The sequence below is a fragment of the Varanus komodoensis genome, unplaced genomic scaffold, assembly GCF_004798865.1.
Source record: "Varanus komodoensis strain SLA01 unplaced genomic scaffold, ASM479886v1 scaffold26, whole genome shotgun sequence".
In the NCBI taxonomy this organism is placed as follows: Eukaryota; Metazoa; Chordata; class Lepidosauria; order Squamata; family Varanidae; genus Varanus; species Varanus komodoensis.
The window spans coordinates 13,340,145-13,359,044 of record NW_025335684.1 but is presented as its reverse complement, the minus strand read 5'-3'; the positions used below and the strand labels follow the sequence as shown (position 1 = coordinate 13,359,044).

General features: G+C 43.4%; 1 protein-coding gene across 1 annotated transcript in view; it reads left to right on the top strand.

The window, feature by feature from the left end:
- Positions 1-15,729, top strand: part of RAB40C (RAB40C, member RAS oncogene family) — a 48,133-nt gene extending 32,404 nt beyond the window's left edge. Inside the window, exons 4-7 of the mRNA XM_044433331.1 lie at positions 3,226-3,286; positions 6,712-6,789; positions 7,760-7,982; positions 12,562-15,729. Coding sequence (XP_044289266.1) covers positions 3,226-3,286; positions 6,712-6,789; positions 7,760-7,982; positions 12,562-12,842 — 643 coding nt within the window. The 3' untranslated portion in view covers positions 12,843-15,729. The remainder of the gene's footprint in view (positions 1-3,225; positions 3,287-6,711; positions 6,790-7,759; positions 7,983-12,561) is intronic.
- The last annotated feature ends 3,171 nt before the right edge of the window (positions 15,730-18,900 follow it).

The following is an 18,900-nucleotide window of genomic DNA, read 5'->3' as shown; positions in this document are numbered from 1 at the left end:
TTTTCCTCTTGCTATGGTTTTTGTTGCCAGTATGCACCTAAAAGCAATAATAAAACAAGCAAACATTATGTTACATATAACATCAAACATAATATTAGCTGTAACAAAACCTTGTCCATAAGTTTGCAATCTAAAGAGGAAAAGGAAGGAAAGCTAGTAAAGGAAGAGGCACTGAGTCATTTCTCTGCTCTTCATTTTGTTGGTCACAATATCTTGTTTCCCTGGGCCAATTTCATGTTTTCCCATACATCTAACCATAAGGCCTGAAGGTCATGTTCTTTAAAAGTCTGCCCTGACCCTGATCTTGCTGGCTCCTGCTCGATATTCATTCTAACTACAATGATTTTTGGTACCTTTCTTCATGGGAATGGTCTTCTGTATAAGCAGGATGGTGAGTGACTATGGAGCCCCAAAGTATCTGCCTCCTCCACTCTCTCCAATGTGGCAAACTGTAGCTCCCACATGATGCTCATTGCTGAATTAGAGATGACACAAGTTCCTGGTTTTTGTTATATGCTGCTTATGCAAACAGAACATTTTGTAGACAATACATTGACTATATAAAGAGCTTACTAAACTATGTCCCTATGAATTGTGCAGTAATGAGAACTGTGTGTATGAACTTAACGTTCATACACACAGTTCATGTGACTTCATGTGACTTCATTGCACAGAAAATCAGATCTCTCTGAGAAATTTGATAGAGGGAAATGAGGGCAATGAGGCCTCCAGCTGCTTATTTTGCGCCCCTCCCAAGTCACTTGAGCACAGTGGGGCCCAAGGCACTGCAACGTGCTCTGTGGCTAACCTGACCACAGCCTGCACTTCAGTAGGCAGTTGCTTCGGTCAGCACAGTGCTCCGCGTAACATCACAGATGCCTGGTGATGCCCCTTGGTGTGCAGTAACATTTAAATAGATTCACAGGCATGACTTAAACCTACACAGGCGCCGAGGCATCTGGTATCCTTAAGGCACCCTGCCGCTTGTTTACTACAAACACGTTGTACTCCCTGAACACAGTTGTAAGAATTGTTTGGTGTTTTGTTGGCCTCTGAAGTAGCCACTGAATATTGGTTCCAAACATTCTTCTCCAGCCAGAGGTAGATGAATTGCTTTGTAGCAGCTTTTTAAATAAAGAGCTGGGAACACTCTGTACTGCTGGGCAGTATCGAAGGACCACTTCCAATACTTTTTCTTTTGTATCTGTGCCCAAATGCAGGGCAGACCACCAGCTTGACCCAAGTTGTAAGATGAGCTTGCAAATAAGTCTATGGTTTTATGTGTTGCCATTCTGAGCCTACATGCCCTTCTATACCAATTATTTATGCTACATCTGTATCTGATAGGTAATCTATGGTTGTTCAGTTACCAACCTTTCCAAATGGTACCCAGAGCTATTTGTATTTCGCCCAAATTACTATGAAAATAGCTATTTACTTTCCTGATCGTACAAAGTAACTACCAAATTTTAAATGGCAATGTACAATCTCTGATCATGTTCACATTCATGACAACCTTGTTTTACATATGTATGGATGGATGGTCATTCTACTCAGTAGACATCCAGAGTGGCTTACTGCATTAGTAAATACACACAAGAAATTTTAAAATATCAAAAGCATGGATACAAAATATTAGCAAACAAGCTAACACTCCAAGGTTTCACTGCACCAAGAAAAGCAAATGAATTTCTCAGAGAAATGCTCACAAAGGCCAGGAGTGCTGGTGGACAAAGTTCTTCATTCCCACTTGTCTAATTGTTGAAAGCAAGGCAGAGCAGGGCCATTTTCTTAGAATGGACAGGATTGCTGCGGAAGGCTGTTCTCGTACCGAGGAGGTACCGCCATCTTCTCAGACTGTTTTCTTATTTAGGGAGGGCTGTGGTGATTAAATAGGGGAAATGTAGCTCAGCAGTTTTCACCCAGGGCATCCATAATAGATTTCAGGTTTAAATTCCAGTTTCCCATATCTAATGCTCTTTACTGTACCTTACTGGTAGTCCTGTGGTTGAGTGAAGTTAAGTCCTATCTCTAATAGCAAGAGGACAGAAGTTATACCAATAACCGTCTAATATGTCTCTACCAGCTCCCCATCTACATGTATGGAATAAACAGAATAAAAAGTTGGGTACAGCTATGGTAAGTTTGCACACAGTGCTGGAAGGTTTAAGCAAGAGTTTATACACCAGTCTGTTACTGCCTTCGAAACATTCAGAGGGAGGAGAGCCAAGACAGGGCAAAGTAACTGCTTTTTGCTTTGACATAGCTGATTCATGCCAGCAGACACGTTCAGGAATAATTGGGCTAGAACATTGTTAAATTTTTTTTTAGAAACTAGCATCTTATGGTCCTAGATATACGAGATCTTTTGCATACAGGAAGCCAGTGGTTAACAATATGCATTATAGAATGTTCTTGTTTATGTTCTTCAGACAAAATGTGTACATTCTCTGCACAGGAATGACATAGTGGACACTCCTCATGCAGAAACAAAGGAGGGGAGAGGGGACAGAGTACACTCTGCACAACTCTCTTGAGATCTTTCTAGATATGAAGCACCATATGAGGCTTGCTTTATTTATTTATTAGATTTATATTCCACATTTTTCATTTTTAAAGAACTCAAACTGGCTTCCATCATTCTCTTCCTCCTGTTCTCATTCTCATCCCCACAACAAGAACCCTGTGAGGTAGGTTAGGCTGAGAGTCTGTGACTGGCCTAGAGTCACCAAGTTGGCTCCATGGCTGAGCATGTCACCACATGGACTAGATCTGTTGTGATGGTTATAGCAAAGCTCTATAGAATTCGTCCCTCTTGCATTTGTGGACTTCCTTTTGGGCTTGGCCCTGTCTTAGAAAGTGAGTTGAGATGAGAGGAAGTTGACAAATGCTTACAGAATGAGGGTTGCACAAACAACTTTCCTGTGCCACATGCAGCAAAACAATGGCTGTTGCATGAGATGCAGAAGAAGAATGCCCCTTGTTCATCATTCACACAGGGCTCAGTTCCGGGCTCCATTCCTCCCAAATGCTGAGCGCACTCACCAGGAACTCATGGCCATAGCAAAGCAGACCCAGAGTCTAGGGAGCTGAGCCCAGTGAATCCTACAAATTCCCCTTCCCATTCCCAAAATGGATTTATCACACATCCCTGTTTGTGTCTGCCTTGATAAATTGCAGGAAATGAAATGATGAGGTGTATGTGCCTTGATTTTTTTGTTTCAGGGATACATCTGGGCAAGGGAGGTTCTGCACCATTTTCCGATCCTACTCCAGAGGAGCTCAGGTGAATACTGCCAGCTATGCTACTTGGCTTCTGTGCTTACTTTCCAATGAAATAAATGTGTTTGTACAAAGTTGCCATTTGCTATCATTGTTTTTTGGCTTGTTAATTTCTGGAAGTTCATGGAAAAGATTGGAGGAGTCTGTGATGGTATTTTGGTTTCCACAATCTATTTATGATGGCTTAGGCTATCATGTATAGAAACACAGAAACATATGATGATGATAACACTGAAATCAGAGTCTTGTTGCTACAGGTAAAGCTTCCACTTCTCTTAGATGATTTTTTTTCCATTTCCAAGCTGATTTCTGAAAATGGGACTCCCATTGTGATCTCTGTATATATGCCTGAAAGATACATGCTGCTTCTGCTTTTAATCTGTGAAACATAGTATGAAGTATTAGAATATCTTTAATTTAGAAACTATATTTTGCTCATTCAGTGTTGAGCTTGCTGTTCAAACATTGGGTTTCTGAAAATTGTCATGTTTTAATTTTAGTTTTACTTAGAAAACAGTCATTAGAGGAACAAGTAAGGTCTCACAAATTATGGCAGGGTTTCACTTGCACTCTGACTGTGACTTGTAAGCCGAAAGAACATTCCTGGGTGGGTAGGGGAAACCCTTAGTATTCAAAGTCTGTTGTCACCTGGCTGGAAATACAGTGGTACTTTGGCTCACAAACGCCTTGGTTCACGACTAAATCAGGTCGTGAACAAAAAATTCATGAAAATGTTGACATGGGTCCCGAACTCCACATTGGGTGGCAACCAAGATCGCAACCATCTCCCCCCATCCTCCAGTGGGGAGATGGCCACAATCGCAGTTGTGTTCGTGCAGGGAAGACCTGCATGATCACAGGCACACTCCTGCAGGAAAGCAATCTCGGCCATCTCCCAGTGGGCATTACATAAAACTTTCCCCTGCTCACTGCTTGCTTACAGTAAATCAGGATTAAGCCAGCAATATTGGCTTATTGTTATCTGCAGACATGGCCACTGAAAAAGTGGGCAGATTTTAAATGGACTGGAAATCAAGAAAACTCTATGGATCTTTTAAGACAACACTTGATAGCTGGTTCAAAAATTACACAGAATCGGGAAATTCTGAAAGTAAAGTGATATGTGTCATTTTCCCACTAAATCTGTAACACAGGGTAGTGGGACTTGGTGATGATCACCAATAGAATCCCTAGGAAATTGCAGTGCTTCTTTAATGCCTCTCTTTTGATGAGATGATAATGTAGCTTTAAACTTCATTTTAAGTAGTAAAAGTTTCTGGCAAAATTGACTTTCTTTAGAGTCTGATTGCCTAGCATGCAGCTTGGTAGAATCAGTGGGTTCCCAATTGTAAACGTTTTTGGTAATAATGCCACACATTTGTAAAACATTTAATCCTACTGCTGCATGCTGTCTGCTTGCCCTGTTCTTTGACATGATTATAAAGGTGGTGATTTTAAAGGCATTGACCTAGTCCACTGTGGCACATTTAAAGCAAGGTTCGGCTTTAACCCTTGTACAACCCACCCCACCAGGTTTGGATGACATAGCAAACTAAGCCTCTTTTTGAATATCCAGAATAGCTGCCTATTCACACTGTAGGTGACCATGACTCAAGCCATGGTGGGCTGTTCAGTTGTGTGAACTGATCCATTGTTCCATGCATCACATCCCTTGGACAATATATAGTTTTGCTTTCTCACATTCCTACTTTGTATTAGGAAAATTGATAGAAGGCTTCTGTAAAACAGGATCTCAGATTGAATTTCCTACAGGATGTGAGAGTGCAGAGGAGTTATACTTCCAAGTTATATCAAGTATATACTTGTTATACTTTCAAGCAGGATTGAAGAATGAGAAGCCCAGGTAGACATTGCACATAGTTAAACAGATCTTTCCTGATTTTTAAAGCCAAAACAACTTCTGGAGGCCTCCAAGAGAACAAGAAATCAAAAGGTGCAAACAGCCAAATGAACAGACTAAATTGTCCGTCTGTGCCCTTGTCTATAAGCTTGGAATCTTTGAGACTGCTTTGAGGTCAGGTGTATTTTTGTAGGAAAGGCACAGCTATATTGAGTAATAGCTGGCTAATTGTTGTTAGATGTATTGTGTTGACCTAGCTAGAAAATTATGAATGCTCAGTGACAGTCAAAAGGTAAAACCTCTTTTGTCTCCTTGTCCCCATTCCCAACAGTTCATGGCTAACATTAGTCAAAACTTGCCAGATGGTATGCTTCTGAAGTTGCACTCTCATCTATAGAGGACAGTGTAGAACAATCAGGCATTTCAATTCAACAAGCGGGTAAAGCAGGACTCAAAAATAAAGCGCTTGTTGAATTGCACTTGGTTTTTCAGTATCCACCATCTAGCATTCTGATGTTGCTGGTCCAGCTTTGTGATTGTGAGAGTTCTTCTTGCATCACACTAACAAGTGATGATGGATGCTTAGTTGACAGCAGCAGGAGCTCTGCATATCATGGATGTGCATCCAAAAAATAAGCAAGCAATTATTCCAATTTGCTTTCAGCTTCTACTGATAGTATTTTTGCCAACTGCTGAAGAGCATGGAGGACTTCTGGACTCTTTCCTAGTAGGGAACATAGAGAGCTTTTGAAGCTGTGTCCTCTAGGTTACACCCTGTTTGGCAAGTTAGCCACAAGAGAAAAAGAAAGTATAAGTACTATACTACCAATGTACTCCGTGCTTTGTGGTGGTGATCTTATTTATTTATTTATTGCTTTTATATACCATTCAATAGCCATATATGGCTCCCATGCAATTTACGGAACAGTCTTGCCTCTAGTTGTAAGCTTGCCAGTGCAGGTCAGTTCTTATAATGACAAATGCTGCTGTCCAGGGGTGTCACAAACTATCACTACTGTGTCAGTCATGTTGCTCCTGCAGCATGTTGCTCTTCTATATGCTAGATTCCTAGATAACAGCTCTCTAAATCAGCATCATCTTTGCTTCCAAGACACAGTTATTCAGGTTGTGGTGGGGAGTGCTACAACTACATGCCAAGGGTGAGGCCTGTCCATTCTTGCCCTCAAAGTGATAAAACATTTCAGGGCTTTGGAATCTATAGGCAAAGAGAACTAGTGCATTCATACTGCTGTGCTTTTTATGGATACCCTAAGTGGTTTCTCTGAAGCTCGGTGCATGCCCCAAATCCATCACTTGCAGTCTTACTAACTAATTGGAAACATCTGTGCTTTTGCTGCGACGCAAAGCCTCACTTCTCCCACTGGATTCCTTTTCTACATGCACTCCTTCTGAAAGAAGGAAAAAAAGACTCAAGAAGCTGCAAATCACAGTATTACCTATTAGCGTGACTTGACAATGGTGTTCTTTAACAGCTTTCCAGGTAAGCAACCTCCACCAACTTCTGTTGCAGCTTGAAAATAATCAGCTAAGCATTCTGTTTCACACAGGGAATCCTCTTGGTATACGATATCACCAATCGCTGGTCTTTTGATGGCATAGACCGATGGATCAAGGAAATAGATGAGGTAAGAATGGCAAAGAACATACTGGACTGCCATGAATTTGAGCGTTCTGTTATATCTATCTACAACAAGTGTGGTCAGGATGTAGCAGGACACTTTTGGATTCCTGTTAGAATGCCACCGTATTGTTGCAGCAAATCTTACCAAGTAGGTGCTTTCACAGCCTTCCGCAAGCTGCGATGCTTCTATTGTAATTCCTGACATTGATGAAACACCAAGGCAAAAAGTGAGGTCTGAGATTGTCAAGAATGTAGGCTTCTGAAGAAACACGTTTCTACTAAAAGGGGCAGTCCTCTGTTTGCTGAGGAAGGGGTTGCAGTTCCTGCTTGAAAAATACGGAGCCTTGCTATCCTCTTTACAGACCTAGTTTTCACTGAGGTGGTAACTCCTCTCTGGGCTGTCCCACTTCCGAGTACAGCTGGGGGTACAAATCCCTCTCATCCCTGCTGCCATCTCCAAACTGAGGGGGATGGGGGGTGGGAATGGAGGTTAGGTTGCACATGGGAACTCCCCCCCTCCCCCCCCGCAGAATTGAGTTCCAAAGGAACTGTTGGCTAAGAAAAAGGTGATAAGAAATGGAGTCATTCCAAGCATTATGTCCAGGATGGGGATAAATCTCTGGCCTCATCCAGCATGTGCAAAGGGGAATAAGTGGCCCTCAACCCAAAAGAGTTGTGTATCCCTGTTTTACGTGAAACCAGATGTGGTTCCTTGGCAGAAAGGCGGTATGTAAATACATTAAATAAAAAGATGAAAAGGCAAGCAGGCTGCACAGCCCACACTGGTTCTCCAACACCACTACTAGGCAAGTGTACCAGGTGGGGAACTGGATTAAAGTACTCAAGACCATCAGGACTAAACAAGAAGTGCTGGATGGGTCTGCTTTGCTTCCCCAGCGAGAGAAGTTAGAATAGGAGCACAGGTCAGCACAGAAATGCAGATGTACTTAAAGACGTTCCGCATTCTCTTAAAGCATGCCCCCGGCGTGCCCCGTATCTTGGTGGGCAACCGGCTTCACCTGGCCTTCAAACGGCAAGTGCCAACGGAGCAGGCCCGGTCCTATGCAGAGAAGAATTGCATGACGTTCTTTGAGGTCAGCCCATTGTGCAACTTCAACGTGATCGAGTCCTTCACGGAGCTGTCTCGTATTGTGTTGATGAGACACGGCATGGAGAAGATCTGGAGGCCCAACAGAGGTGAGTGAGCTTCTGTTCCTTCCATGTAAAATACCAGTGTAGATGTGCCATCACTTTTCTAGGATTTTGGGACAAGGCCACTCAGCGTTCTGTCTGTCACTTCTGGGATTGGTGGTGGGTTGTTTGCCCCCATGTCATGTGTGATTTCTTTCATGGAAGTTCCTGTGGAGTCTGTTAGCTCAGTGGCAATTTGCTCCTGTTGGTATGAATGTAGGGAAACTTGGTGGTCAGAATACAGCTCCATATGCCTTGAGCCTTCTGCCCTTATTGAAGAGACTGGTCTTTTCCCACTTTTTTTCACTGATTCCTGTGAATTCCCTGAACTTGCTTTGATGCTGATCTTTTAGATCTTTGATTTGGGGTTCTCCACTTCAGAACAATTGGTCTTCTTGTATATAGATAAGGAATAGGTTAAAATGATTCTGAGCAAATTGGGCTAATCTATATGCCTCCCATGGCTGTAAAAACAGGCTTCAAAAACATGGGTGTCATTCATAAAAGCTTAAGAGTAAGCAAGTGCCTGAACTAGGTTTCAACACGATAGAATTTAGTGATGCTGCATATCTTGTATAAAATTAACAATTTTGGATTTTCCTAGTCTAAGCAATCCCGACTTGGGTGAATGAGTTTTGACACTCATGTCCTGACTTAAGATGAGAGGTGAACTGCCCCTTTGACCACACAGGCAGTTCTTTTTCTTTGCAAACATAGCTTAACAAACCAGGAAATCTACAATTTAGCTATTGTTTCCTCTTTCAAATAAATTAAGAAACTATGCTTAACAGGTTTGAAACAAAGTACCCATAGTTTGCTGGGTCAGGTGAAGTGGGAAACTAGCTTTATTGAATTCTGAGAGGCTTTATTACTCTTCTTTTTACTCCTAAAGGCCAATGGACCAAGATAGAGTCATCTGAAGTTTCCCAATTACTCATTCCATTTCAGTTTGTCAATTGATTCTGGAACTTTCTTGCACCTGCATTTATTATTACATACTTGGTGCAAAGAATCCCCTCTCTGAAATCTCTTCACACTTTTATTGTGTAATTGTGTTATTTCCTGGGCTTGTTTCCTGTTTGAGGTATTAAAATGAGTGTGTTTTGTTTCATAGTCTTTATGTTGGGCAATATGCTCTGCAAAAGTATTCTTGCCTTCCTTATTAACTTGCACTTGTTTTTCCAGAGTTTGTGCTTCTCTGTCTTCATTGTTTTGTACCTCTCCTGCTTTATCCTGTACATTCTATCTAAGCTTCTGTTCCAGTGGTTTTAAATTATTTCCTGAAGAGATATGATCATCTCAACTATTTCTTAACCCTACTCTTCACTTTTTGGAATATGCCTTAAAAAATAAAAAGTATGTGTTGGGCTTCCTAGAAACCTTTTTACTTAAGCTGACGACTCAACAGCACTTACCTCACATCAGATTGTGGGCACTGGGACAAGGCTAGCTGGCCATATCCTTTTATCTAGACATGTTTGTTTTTGTTATCCCCTTAATGTACATTTGGCCAATCAGTGTGATGGCTGTTGCTGCTGTCATCTCCTTTGACTGTTTGCCTGGTATTTTTCTGAAGATTCCTTTGCAGGTAGTGATCAGAAAGGCAATGCTACTTTTTCTAATAGTGTTTTTCTTTATGTGCAGTGACCTTCTGAAGTAGTTAGTCCTTTAGTTTTGTCTATTAGCCTCTCAGCTCTTTTTTTATTTGTAGAGCTAGACTATCTCTGAACTTCTTTTTTCACTCTTCTGATATCCCCAGTACATCTGTTTTTTAGTATGAAGCCTTTTGGCTCCCTCATTTTGGGTTTGAGACTTCTGACTTTAGAATATAATCACCTGTACTTCATTTCCTCTCCAAATGTCATTTTGTGTACATTTCACCTGTGGCTGTTTGGTCATTCTAACCCAAATTTCTAACCCTTAATTTGTCAAGTTCTACCCTGCCTTTAAGGATGTGAAACATCATCCCATTTCTAAGGAACAAATTATCCTAAGTAAGCTACTCCCTAGCTTCTGTCAGCTTTGGCTCAGAAACCACTTAAAATCTGCTCTGTGTCCCTTCTTGGCAAGTGTCCCTGGCTTGGCTGCATTCAGTTCAAGTGGAGCCTGTTCCCTCCTTCATGCCAGTGTCTCCCCGCATCTGCATCCTTTCTTCCAGCTCCGTGTCTCTGGTACTCTGGTGCCTCACAGCTCTGCCTGTGTTGGTGGCCGTCCACATGGAACATGGAGTTATTTTGTTCTTGTTTTGAAAATGCTTCCTTGGCGGTCCGGGCAGGAGCTGCTGGAGATGCTGCAGCTCTGCATTTCAGCGGGATGGTCGGAACTGCTCCTCTGCTTCTCAAACTCGTAGAACTCAGCCCTTCCTAATGCAGACATTTGTGGTGGTTTGAGAGCAGCCTGCGGTATGGCCTAGGTGATATGGTACTCATCCATATAAGCCACTTACCGCAGCTTGATACTTGAGGCGTGGCCCTGCAGGGGAGAGATGAAGAGTCGCCCTGGACTGAACCAGATCAAGGGCTCACCCCGTGCGCAGTGTTTGGCCATACTGCTTCTTCTGTGAGGTGCAATTTACCTTCTTTGCCAGAAGATGGCATGGTATACTTCCTGTGGAGGAGGGATTCTTGCACTTTGTCACAATCAGCCACATAAGTTGAAAGAAAAGAACACCCCTTCTTCAGCCCCATTTGTAAGGCAGGCAGAAGGGCTAGCTTGCAAAACTCTTATGTCCTTGATGTAGGAGCAAGTGGACAGAAAAGCCAGGTATGTGGAGAGTCACTTTCTGGTCTCCAGAGGATGTTAGTAACAAGACAGATGAAGCAGCTAACCTACTGGCAGCCTCTGTATGGCAGTGCTCAGCTGAGAGTAAAGAAAGCTGATTTAATTAGAAGGGTTTCCCCTTCTTTAAATAGTCTCTTTTGACTATATTCAGGTAAAGCTGCTGCTGGTAGCATTCTGGCACCCTGAATGAAACTAGTTTAGTGGCCATAACTGTGTCGGTCCCTGAAGTAACAGAAATCGATTTCCTTTTCCTAGCTCTCCCTTCCTCCTCCTGCCTCCTTCTCCAAGACTTCATCAAAGCAAATGCACTCACCCCTCAGTTCAGTAGTTTTGCTTAATGAAACAGATGTTTGGGTTGCTGCACTTTGCTTAGAAAGAAACACAGAGCCATGAGTTCTTATGGGTGTGAGCTGCTTTTGCTCATAAGGTCTCAGGCCAGCTGTGGGAAGGGGTCAGAGGTCAGGATGATTTGCCTCAGGTTGCCAGGGCTTGTACACTTGCCAAGCTGGAATGTGCCTATTCCAAGGCATGCAGTATGTCTGCTCACCTCTAGAGCAGGCCTGTCCCCTCTCATTGAATTTTCAGGCAGGGAAGCCCTCTTCCCATTTTAATTGCAGTCTCGAGGGCTTTGTCTGGATGGAATTGATATGCAGTGTGTCTTCTGCAGACAAAACTTAGCCAGCCAGTCGGCCTTCCCGCCAGCCAGTGGTAGGGAAGCATTAATTACTTTGACAATGGCTTGCAAAACCTTATTAACACACAGGAATTTGGGAAGAGATGTGGGTCCTTCCCACCTCTGAAATTCACTGGAACAGGTTCTCCATTCACTTATTTCAGTTCCCAGTCTGTGAAATAGGAAGAAAGGACACTGTATCCTAATGGGGCTGCTTTTAACAGATTAAAGCATGTTTGTTTGTTTGTGTTATGCCATCTCCAGCCTGGTGCCCTCCAATAGCTTGGATTTCAGCTTCTATTAGCTCCAGGCAACATGGCCTGTAGTCAGGAATCCTGGGAGTTCATGGAGGATGTCAGGTCAGGGAGGACTAACAAAGTTCAGATTTTGCTTCATCTCATTGCAATGTTTAGTTTAAGTTGCAACTTTGGCTTTCCTAAAAGAACTAGGTTCTAGTCCTCATGGTTGGCAAGAACTGAATTAAATAAACATGGAGCAATGTCAGCTTGAGCATACAAGCAAGCCAGGTTGCTGCTTGGGTGGCATGATTCTAGACATATTGGCTGTGCTTGGGATCAGTACACAAATCCAGACTTGTGCTTCTGGGATGGTTGGTTGGTTCCCTAAATGAACTGATAGCATCACCCAGAACTCTTTGTGACAGCAGAGGATGTAATTTGCCATTTCTAGAGAATGGGTACATGTGTGCCGAACTGCTATCTAATCAAAAAATCAAATATGATATATTTTATCTGGCTTTTCTGTTTTAAAAATTATCCTGCTTACTTATAACATAACTCATGATAATATAATAAAGCTGAGAATAAAGATTAAAATGGTCAAAACATTTTCAATTAAAAATGCCAGGAAAATTGGGAAGAACGTAGATCTATAGTTCCAGGTATAGACCTTGTGAAGCATTGTCCAAACAAATTGTAGGATGACTTTTTCAGTGGCACAGCTGGTGACCAGGAATGGGATGGGCTCTCACACTTTTGATGGGGAAAATTGCATGAAAATTAGTTGCAGTGCAGACATACTCTGAAATGAATGGGTTTGACTTAGCAAATGTAGTCTCAGATCATCACCTTTGATTCTATGCCTTGTCCTCCCCCTTCATCCCATCCCTAGTGTTCAGCCTGCAAGACCTCTGCTGCCGCGCCATTGTCTCCTGCACACCCGTCCACCTCATAGACAAGCTGCCCCTGCCCGTCACCATCAAGAGTCACTTGAAGTCTTTCTCCATGGCTAATGGCATGAACGCAGTAATGATGCACGGCCGATCGTACTCCGTGGCCAGCAGTGGGGGCGGCAGCAGCAGCAAAGGCAACAGCCTCAAGCGCCCCAAGTCGATCCGTCCGCCACAGAGCCCACCGCAGAACTGCTCGCGGAACAACTGCAAGATTTCTTAGCAAGTCAATGGTGGGGCATGGTGTCCTCCAGCTGCGCATACCTGCACCTGCTCACTGATGTACAGATGTTTACACACACGTAACCCGTTCCTCTTGTCACTCTGACGACATTGCCTGCAGGATTGGCAAAGGGCTTGTGGGCCAGCACTGAGCTGGTGGGGTTCCATGTGGCGAAGGCAGGGTGTGCCAAACCGACGTTCCTGGAATGCAGAGAGTCTTTCCCCTTGCTCTGCTCCGGAGGGGAGACTTCACGGCTGCCTCAAGGGAACGTTTCTTCCTCACACTTGTAGGGGTGGATGGGACTCTGTGCTGCAACTTTAACCTTTGGGTTCCCAAGTGGATTGCTGGTGCTACAGTGCACAGTGACTCTAAGGCAAAAAGGAATAGGGGCCAGGAGTTGGCCGATTAAACAGAGGCAGAGTTCTGCATTTAGCTGACAAAGACTGTGGCGCTGGGGATCCTTCGGCAGCGGGCCACTTGACACTTTCACTTATTTATAAAGGAATTATCTCACTACTTTTAAAAGTTCTCTCTCCACCCTCCTTTTCTTGCTTTTTTAAAGGGAATGCCATTGGTGAAAAATGTTATGCCGCCTTGTAAATAGAAGCACTGAACCTTGTTTCCCTGGGCTAATTGGAGTAGGACGGGGTTTGATGGGGTCAGGGGGGCAAAATGATCAAACACTCTGAGAATGGTATAAGAGGTGCAAGTTTGCTCTTGAGAGTTTCTTTTCTTTTAATTTCTGTTTGTGCGAGGAGGGAGGAATTATTTCTTTTCTTGCCTTTTTCCCCTCTCAGACCTACATTTTGCAGACATTCCTTGTAGCAAGTGCATGGCTTGGATGAACCTCAAGGGCAGGGTCTTGAGTAGTGCTGCCTTGGGTGGGTAGGGAGTTCTGGCCACATCTGGAATTGGTCAGCGCCTGGTCAAGGGACTGCACTCGAGCCATTCCTGCCTCCAGCAGCTTTGTGACGAATGGCCTGGCAGTACCAAGTCACAAAAGATCGCGGCTGGAAGGGAAGGAGATCGCACCGCCAGAACATGCTGCTCTTTTATAGCTAGACATAATTCCTGGGTTATCAGAGGTTTGAGGGTCCTTAATTAACTTCTTTTGCGGCACGTTTTCTTGGCCAGGTAGAAGTACTTGCATGCCATGGCCCTCTTGCTTGGTATTCAGCAGCTCACTCTGTATTCCTCCTGGTCTTGCAGTATTGCCAAGCAGCTTCTTTGAGCTGCGGAGCAAATCAGGGAGCTCAGACAGCAATCCAGGGTACGCTTACATTTTCTAATTTCTTATGTACGTCTCTTCACTTTTCAGGAATCAACATAAGTCACCCAACACCGTAAAAGAAAATCACTACAGGGGGATGAGGTCTCTATAGCAAATGTAGGAATTGGATTCTGGTGTGTGTGGGGAGGGGGAAGACTTGGAAAGTGGATTAGGTCAGGCCCCAAGCCCTCGAACCGAGACTATTTACGGTCTGTCAGAGACCAGAATTTTGCTAGGTACTGAGCTGAGCCACTTCCTTCAGTGCCCTTGTCAGTCCATTTGGATGTGTTATTTCCTCAAAGCTTAGTTGCAACTTCTATGAGCCAGGGGGTTCCCCGAATTCAGAAAGCTCCTGGAATTGCCCATCCAGCTGTTTATACACACTAGAGAGGTGATTTAGTCTTAACTGAAATTGCAGATAGCAAGCCGGCAGGTATCTGCACACCTGGATGGCCTGGTCCCCGTTACCATGCGTTAATTCAATACTTAACTTGATAGCAAATGAAGCAAAAGTGGATGGAGGGCAGATGACGATCACCTACCTGCTTTAATGATGCAGCCTGGAAATGGCATTGAATTATTCACCCATTTTCCCCCTCGGACCAGGTAAATGGCTCTTCCCGGGTCACTCCCCACAACAGCAGCCACGTCTCTGGCAAGGGTTGCCCACCTGCCCTGTCGCAATCTGAAATGGGTGGTATGATGCTCGTCGCACAGCTGACTGCCCATTTTGTTCAGGAACTTTTGACGGGAGCCTGGCTGGCACAGCCGCTCCTTATTGATTGCTCAGAGATGGCTTGGCACACAGGATAAGCCCAGGCCTGCTGCTGGCATAAGCTCAAACAAGGCAGTGGGGACAGGTCAAGGGCAGGGGAAAGCCTTTAGCGGCATCTCTTCAGGCTGTGAACAAAGCCGGAGCGAAATCCGGGGCAGGAGCATGGAAGCTTGGAGATTTACTGGGCATGTCTGCACAGCCATGGCCACCTGTTGCCACTTGCTCAAAATGGAGTAGGGGACAATCACTGACTCAACGGCCTGGCATTCTGGGGATGTGCAGTGAACAGGTGATCTAGAAGGCAGCCTGGTCAGCCATCTTTCCACCCTTGGTTTTAAAATAGCCACTTCCCAAAACAGCTATAGAATGTGCATTGTTTTTTTTTTTCCTCTGAGGAATACAGGGAGCCCCCCACCCACCCACCCACCCATTTGACAGGCTGGAAATCCTTCCTATTGTTTCTCCATCTGATCAAGCTTGTACATACTTCACAAGAGGTGGCCTGGAGGTTTTCTTATTGGAGGGCAGAAGATGCTGCATGTTGAGAAACAGCTTTCAATTACCTGCACTTGTTCTCTTTTCCTCCCTTCCCCTTAGTTGTACATGTAAAGCCTCACCTAAATAGCTGTCTTAATTTTCTTGATTTTTAATCATGGCAAATTCTTTGGAACAAGATTCTCTGGAATGCCTGCCAATCAAAGCTGAACTCGTATCTTTATTTTATTAATGTTCAACTCAAAAGAATGTGATCTGATATCAAACACTAGAAACTAGCTGCTGTCAAACACTTGTCCCATTCCTCTGTTTTTAATTCCTTTGTACAGTAAACGTTGTTAAACTGATGTTTTTTATATTTTTTTTTTTAAATCTTGAGTTAAAACCACCATGTGGGTTGTAGGAGTTGTCTGTGCCAAGCTAGTGAGCTCTTCCTGGGGGAACAGCTCAAGGACAGCAGGAGGGCAGAAGAGAAGGGGGCAAAAGTTTGGCAGGGTGGATTTAAGGGGATTAAGGCGGCTTGTGGTGATGGGATATTCCCAGGAGGGAGCAGTGGAAAGCACTTTGCTGACTGCCTCCTTTGAAACGAACAGGCGTTTGGCCATGGACCGAAGGGTTGGATCAAAGTGGAATGCTTTCTTCACACTTGCCTGAACAGAGAATCTTCATCCTGTGCCAAGCAGCCGAGAGATACTTTCTGGTTGTTTTTACCACATTTATGTAAGCACTTGAGAAGGTGACATGCTCACAGTGGGGGAAAACTTGCTCTCCACACAGAACATGTTGCTATGCACGTCTGCAGTGTGCATATCGCAGTAACTGCTCTGTGTGGCAAAAACGCATGTGAGAAGATACATTTCTATATAGGGTCTTATTTCACTTATTAGACGCCTATCCTGCCCTTCTTCCCTCATGGGGGACCAAGGGGGCTTTCCATGGGGGTTTCCACACTGTGTCTCATTCAAGGCCAACATGTTCAGCTCCTTCAGGGTTGCTGCATCATGGACTTTGACTGAGTCCATACCCTGCTATTTATCAAGGATGGATCTCTTCAGTGAGCACAGCAAGAGCATGGTACAAGCTACAGAGCTTTAAACCAAGAGAGACAACCTATTTCCTAACATATTTTAAAGCCAATGTTTGTTTTGTACCTTTTACAAATTTCCTTTTAGAGGGGAGAGAATCCTCTCTGTGTGTGAGAAAGAGAGCAGTGTGGGGGAGACATACACAGAGGAACATGAAATGGTCTTTCACCATTCCACCTGGTCAATATCTACAGATCTGAGGCACAGCTGTTGGGTTTGAGCAAAGTGTACAACCCTCTCAGAGGAAGGAAGGGAGGCTAATTTGTTTATGACTAGCATATGGAACTATTAAGCCCCTTGTTTGAATCTGATCTGATACGTGACATGTTTTACATAGGTGAATGGCAGCAGTCAAAGTAATTACATTATTACAAAGTACATAATGGTTTGCTTTTCCTTGTAACTTTTTGAGATTTATTGGCCAGGTTGTCCTAAGGATGGCCCGTTTCTTCAAAACCGATGCCCCATGCTATTCCATGGTCCTAATTTTTAGTATTGGTTATATAGCCAACATGAAACAATGGCCTGGTTCACACATAACATCAAACCACAGTTAAACAGTGGTACAAGTCAGGGGCTACAAGGTGGCTCCCTAGAGGAGATTGGGAGCTGTTGCTTTAGTTTTTAGATTAAGCAATATTCCTTGTTATTTCCAAACTTGGGAACTGAGGTTACTTTAAATTGTAATTAATGAGCAAGCTAGGATCATAAGGCACAGTTTGATCCTAGCTTGTTTCCATTAACTATACTCTAAATGTTTTATATGATTTTTTTTAAATGATCCCAGAGAGCCCTTCCACATCCTCCTTACAGGAAGAAAACAAACTATTTCCTGCTATGTGATCTGTTCTTCCTCTAAGCTGAAATCGAACCATAAAGTATGGTGACCCTTCCATTGATATGGAATCACTATTCCAAATGGGCAATCCACCCTCATCAACTAAGGTAACAAGTGGTAGGAAAGGACAAAGGAGGCCTAGAGATGCCCTCCCCCACTCCCACATATGTGGTCTTTAAAAAACGAGAAAAATGGGGAAGAAAAGAAAAAGCAAACAAGTGCATTAATGCACCCCTGGCTGCTTCAGGAAGTGCCCAGTACACACTCGCCCTAAGGCGCCTAATCAAAGGAGTTGGTGTGATTGCAGGTGCGATTAAGAAACAAACAGTGAGAGCAGCTGACCCTCTCGCGTCCAGTACGTTCTGTTTCTATGCAGATGTCCTTCCGAAGTAAGGGGGAGAAATCCGAGGCCAGACTGAATCACTGGACTGCTTTGTAGTTTCTTTCTCTTCCCAAAGCTGCTTGGTACAGCTACCAAGAATAGTTTTTCTTCACGGTATCAGCAGAATTACAGCATATCTCTACTAACACATTTCTTCATCCTACCTGCTGTGCAGCTCATTTTATGGAAGAAAACAAGTTTCTCTGGCCTCAAACAAGTCTTAGCAATCACAGACATCAAGATCTGCCATTCACCAGATCAGTCTTAGTAATTTATTACCAGTCTCGCTAAAGCAATTCAAGGATCAAGAATAGGATCCCCACTGGTGGTAGTTTTGGACCCTTTCCAACTGATCTACAAACAAAACAGCATATGTATAAACTGCAGTAGATGAAGTTAATGTACTTGAGAAAAGAAAAAAACTACCAATTCTGTGCAGATGCCATAATTCAGTAGTAAGATGCTTCTAAAGCTTATGTGTGTGCATACACATAGAGTGTAATATTTTACTACTGAGTTGCTATGGACCGTGTGGCCCTACAGATGTTAATTTCATTTTTTGACTGGGTAACCTCCCAAATAGAGAGTGCCAACACTGTGGACATAATCTACCTCAACTTTGACAAAGCTTTTGTCATAGTACCCCACAACATCCTGATAAGCAAATTAGCAGATAGAAAAGATCTTTAGGTGGATCCAAAATGGGTAGCTAAATTGGATACAAAGAGTGTTCATCAATGGCACCTTCTCAAACTGGAGAAAGATAACTAGCGGGGTGCTGCAGGGTTCACTTCTAGGACCATTACTCTTCAACATTTTTATTAATGCTTTAGACAAGTACAAGGAAAGATAATGAAATTTGCAGATGATACAAAACTGGAATAGCACACAGCCTAGAAGACAGAATGAAGATCAAGGGTGAACTTGATGAACACTGGGCTAAAAGCAACAAAATGAGATTTAATAGGGACAAATGCATCGATGCAAGGATACAAGATGGGGAATACATGGCTCAACAGAACTGAAAAAGAAAAAGATCTTGGAGTAATTGTGGACAAGAGGCCACAATTATGAGCCAACAATGTGATGAGCTGCCAAAAGGGCAAATGCTATTTTGGGATGCATTAACAGAAGTATTACTTCCAAATCATGAAAAGTAGTAGTTCCTCTATATTCCTTACTAGTCAGACCTCATCTGGAATACTGTGTCCAG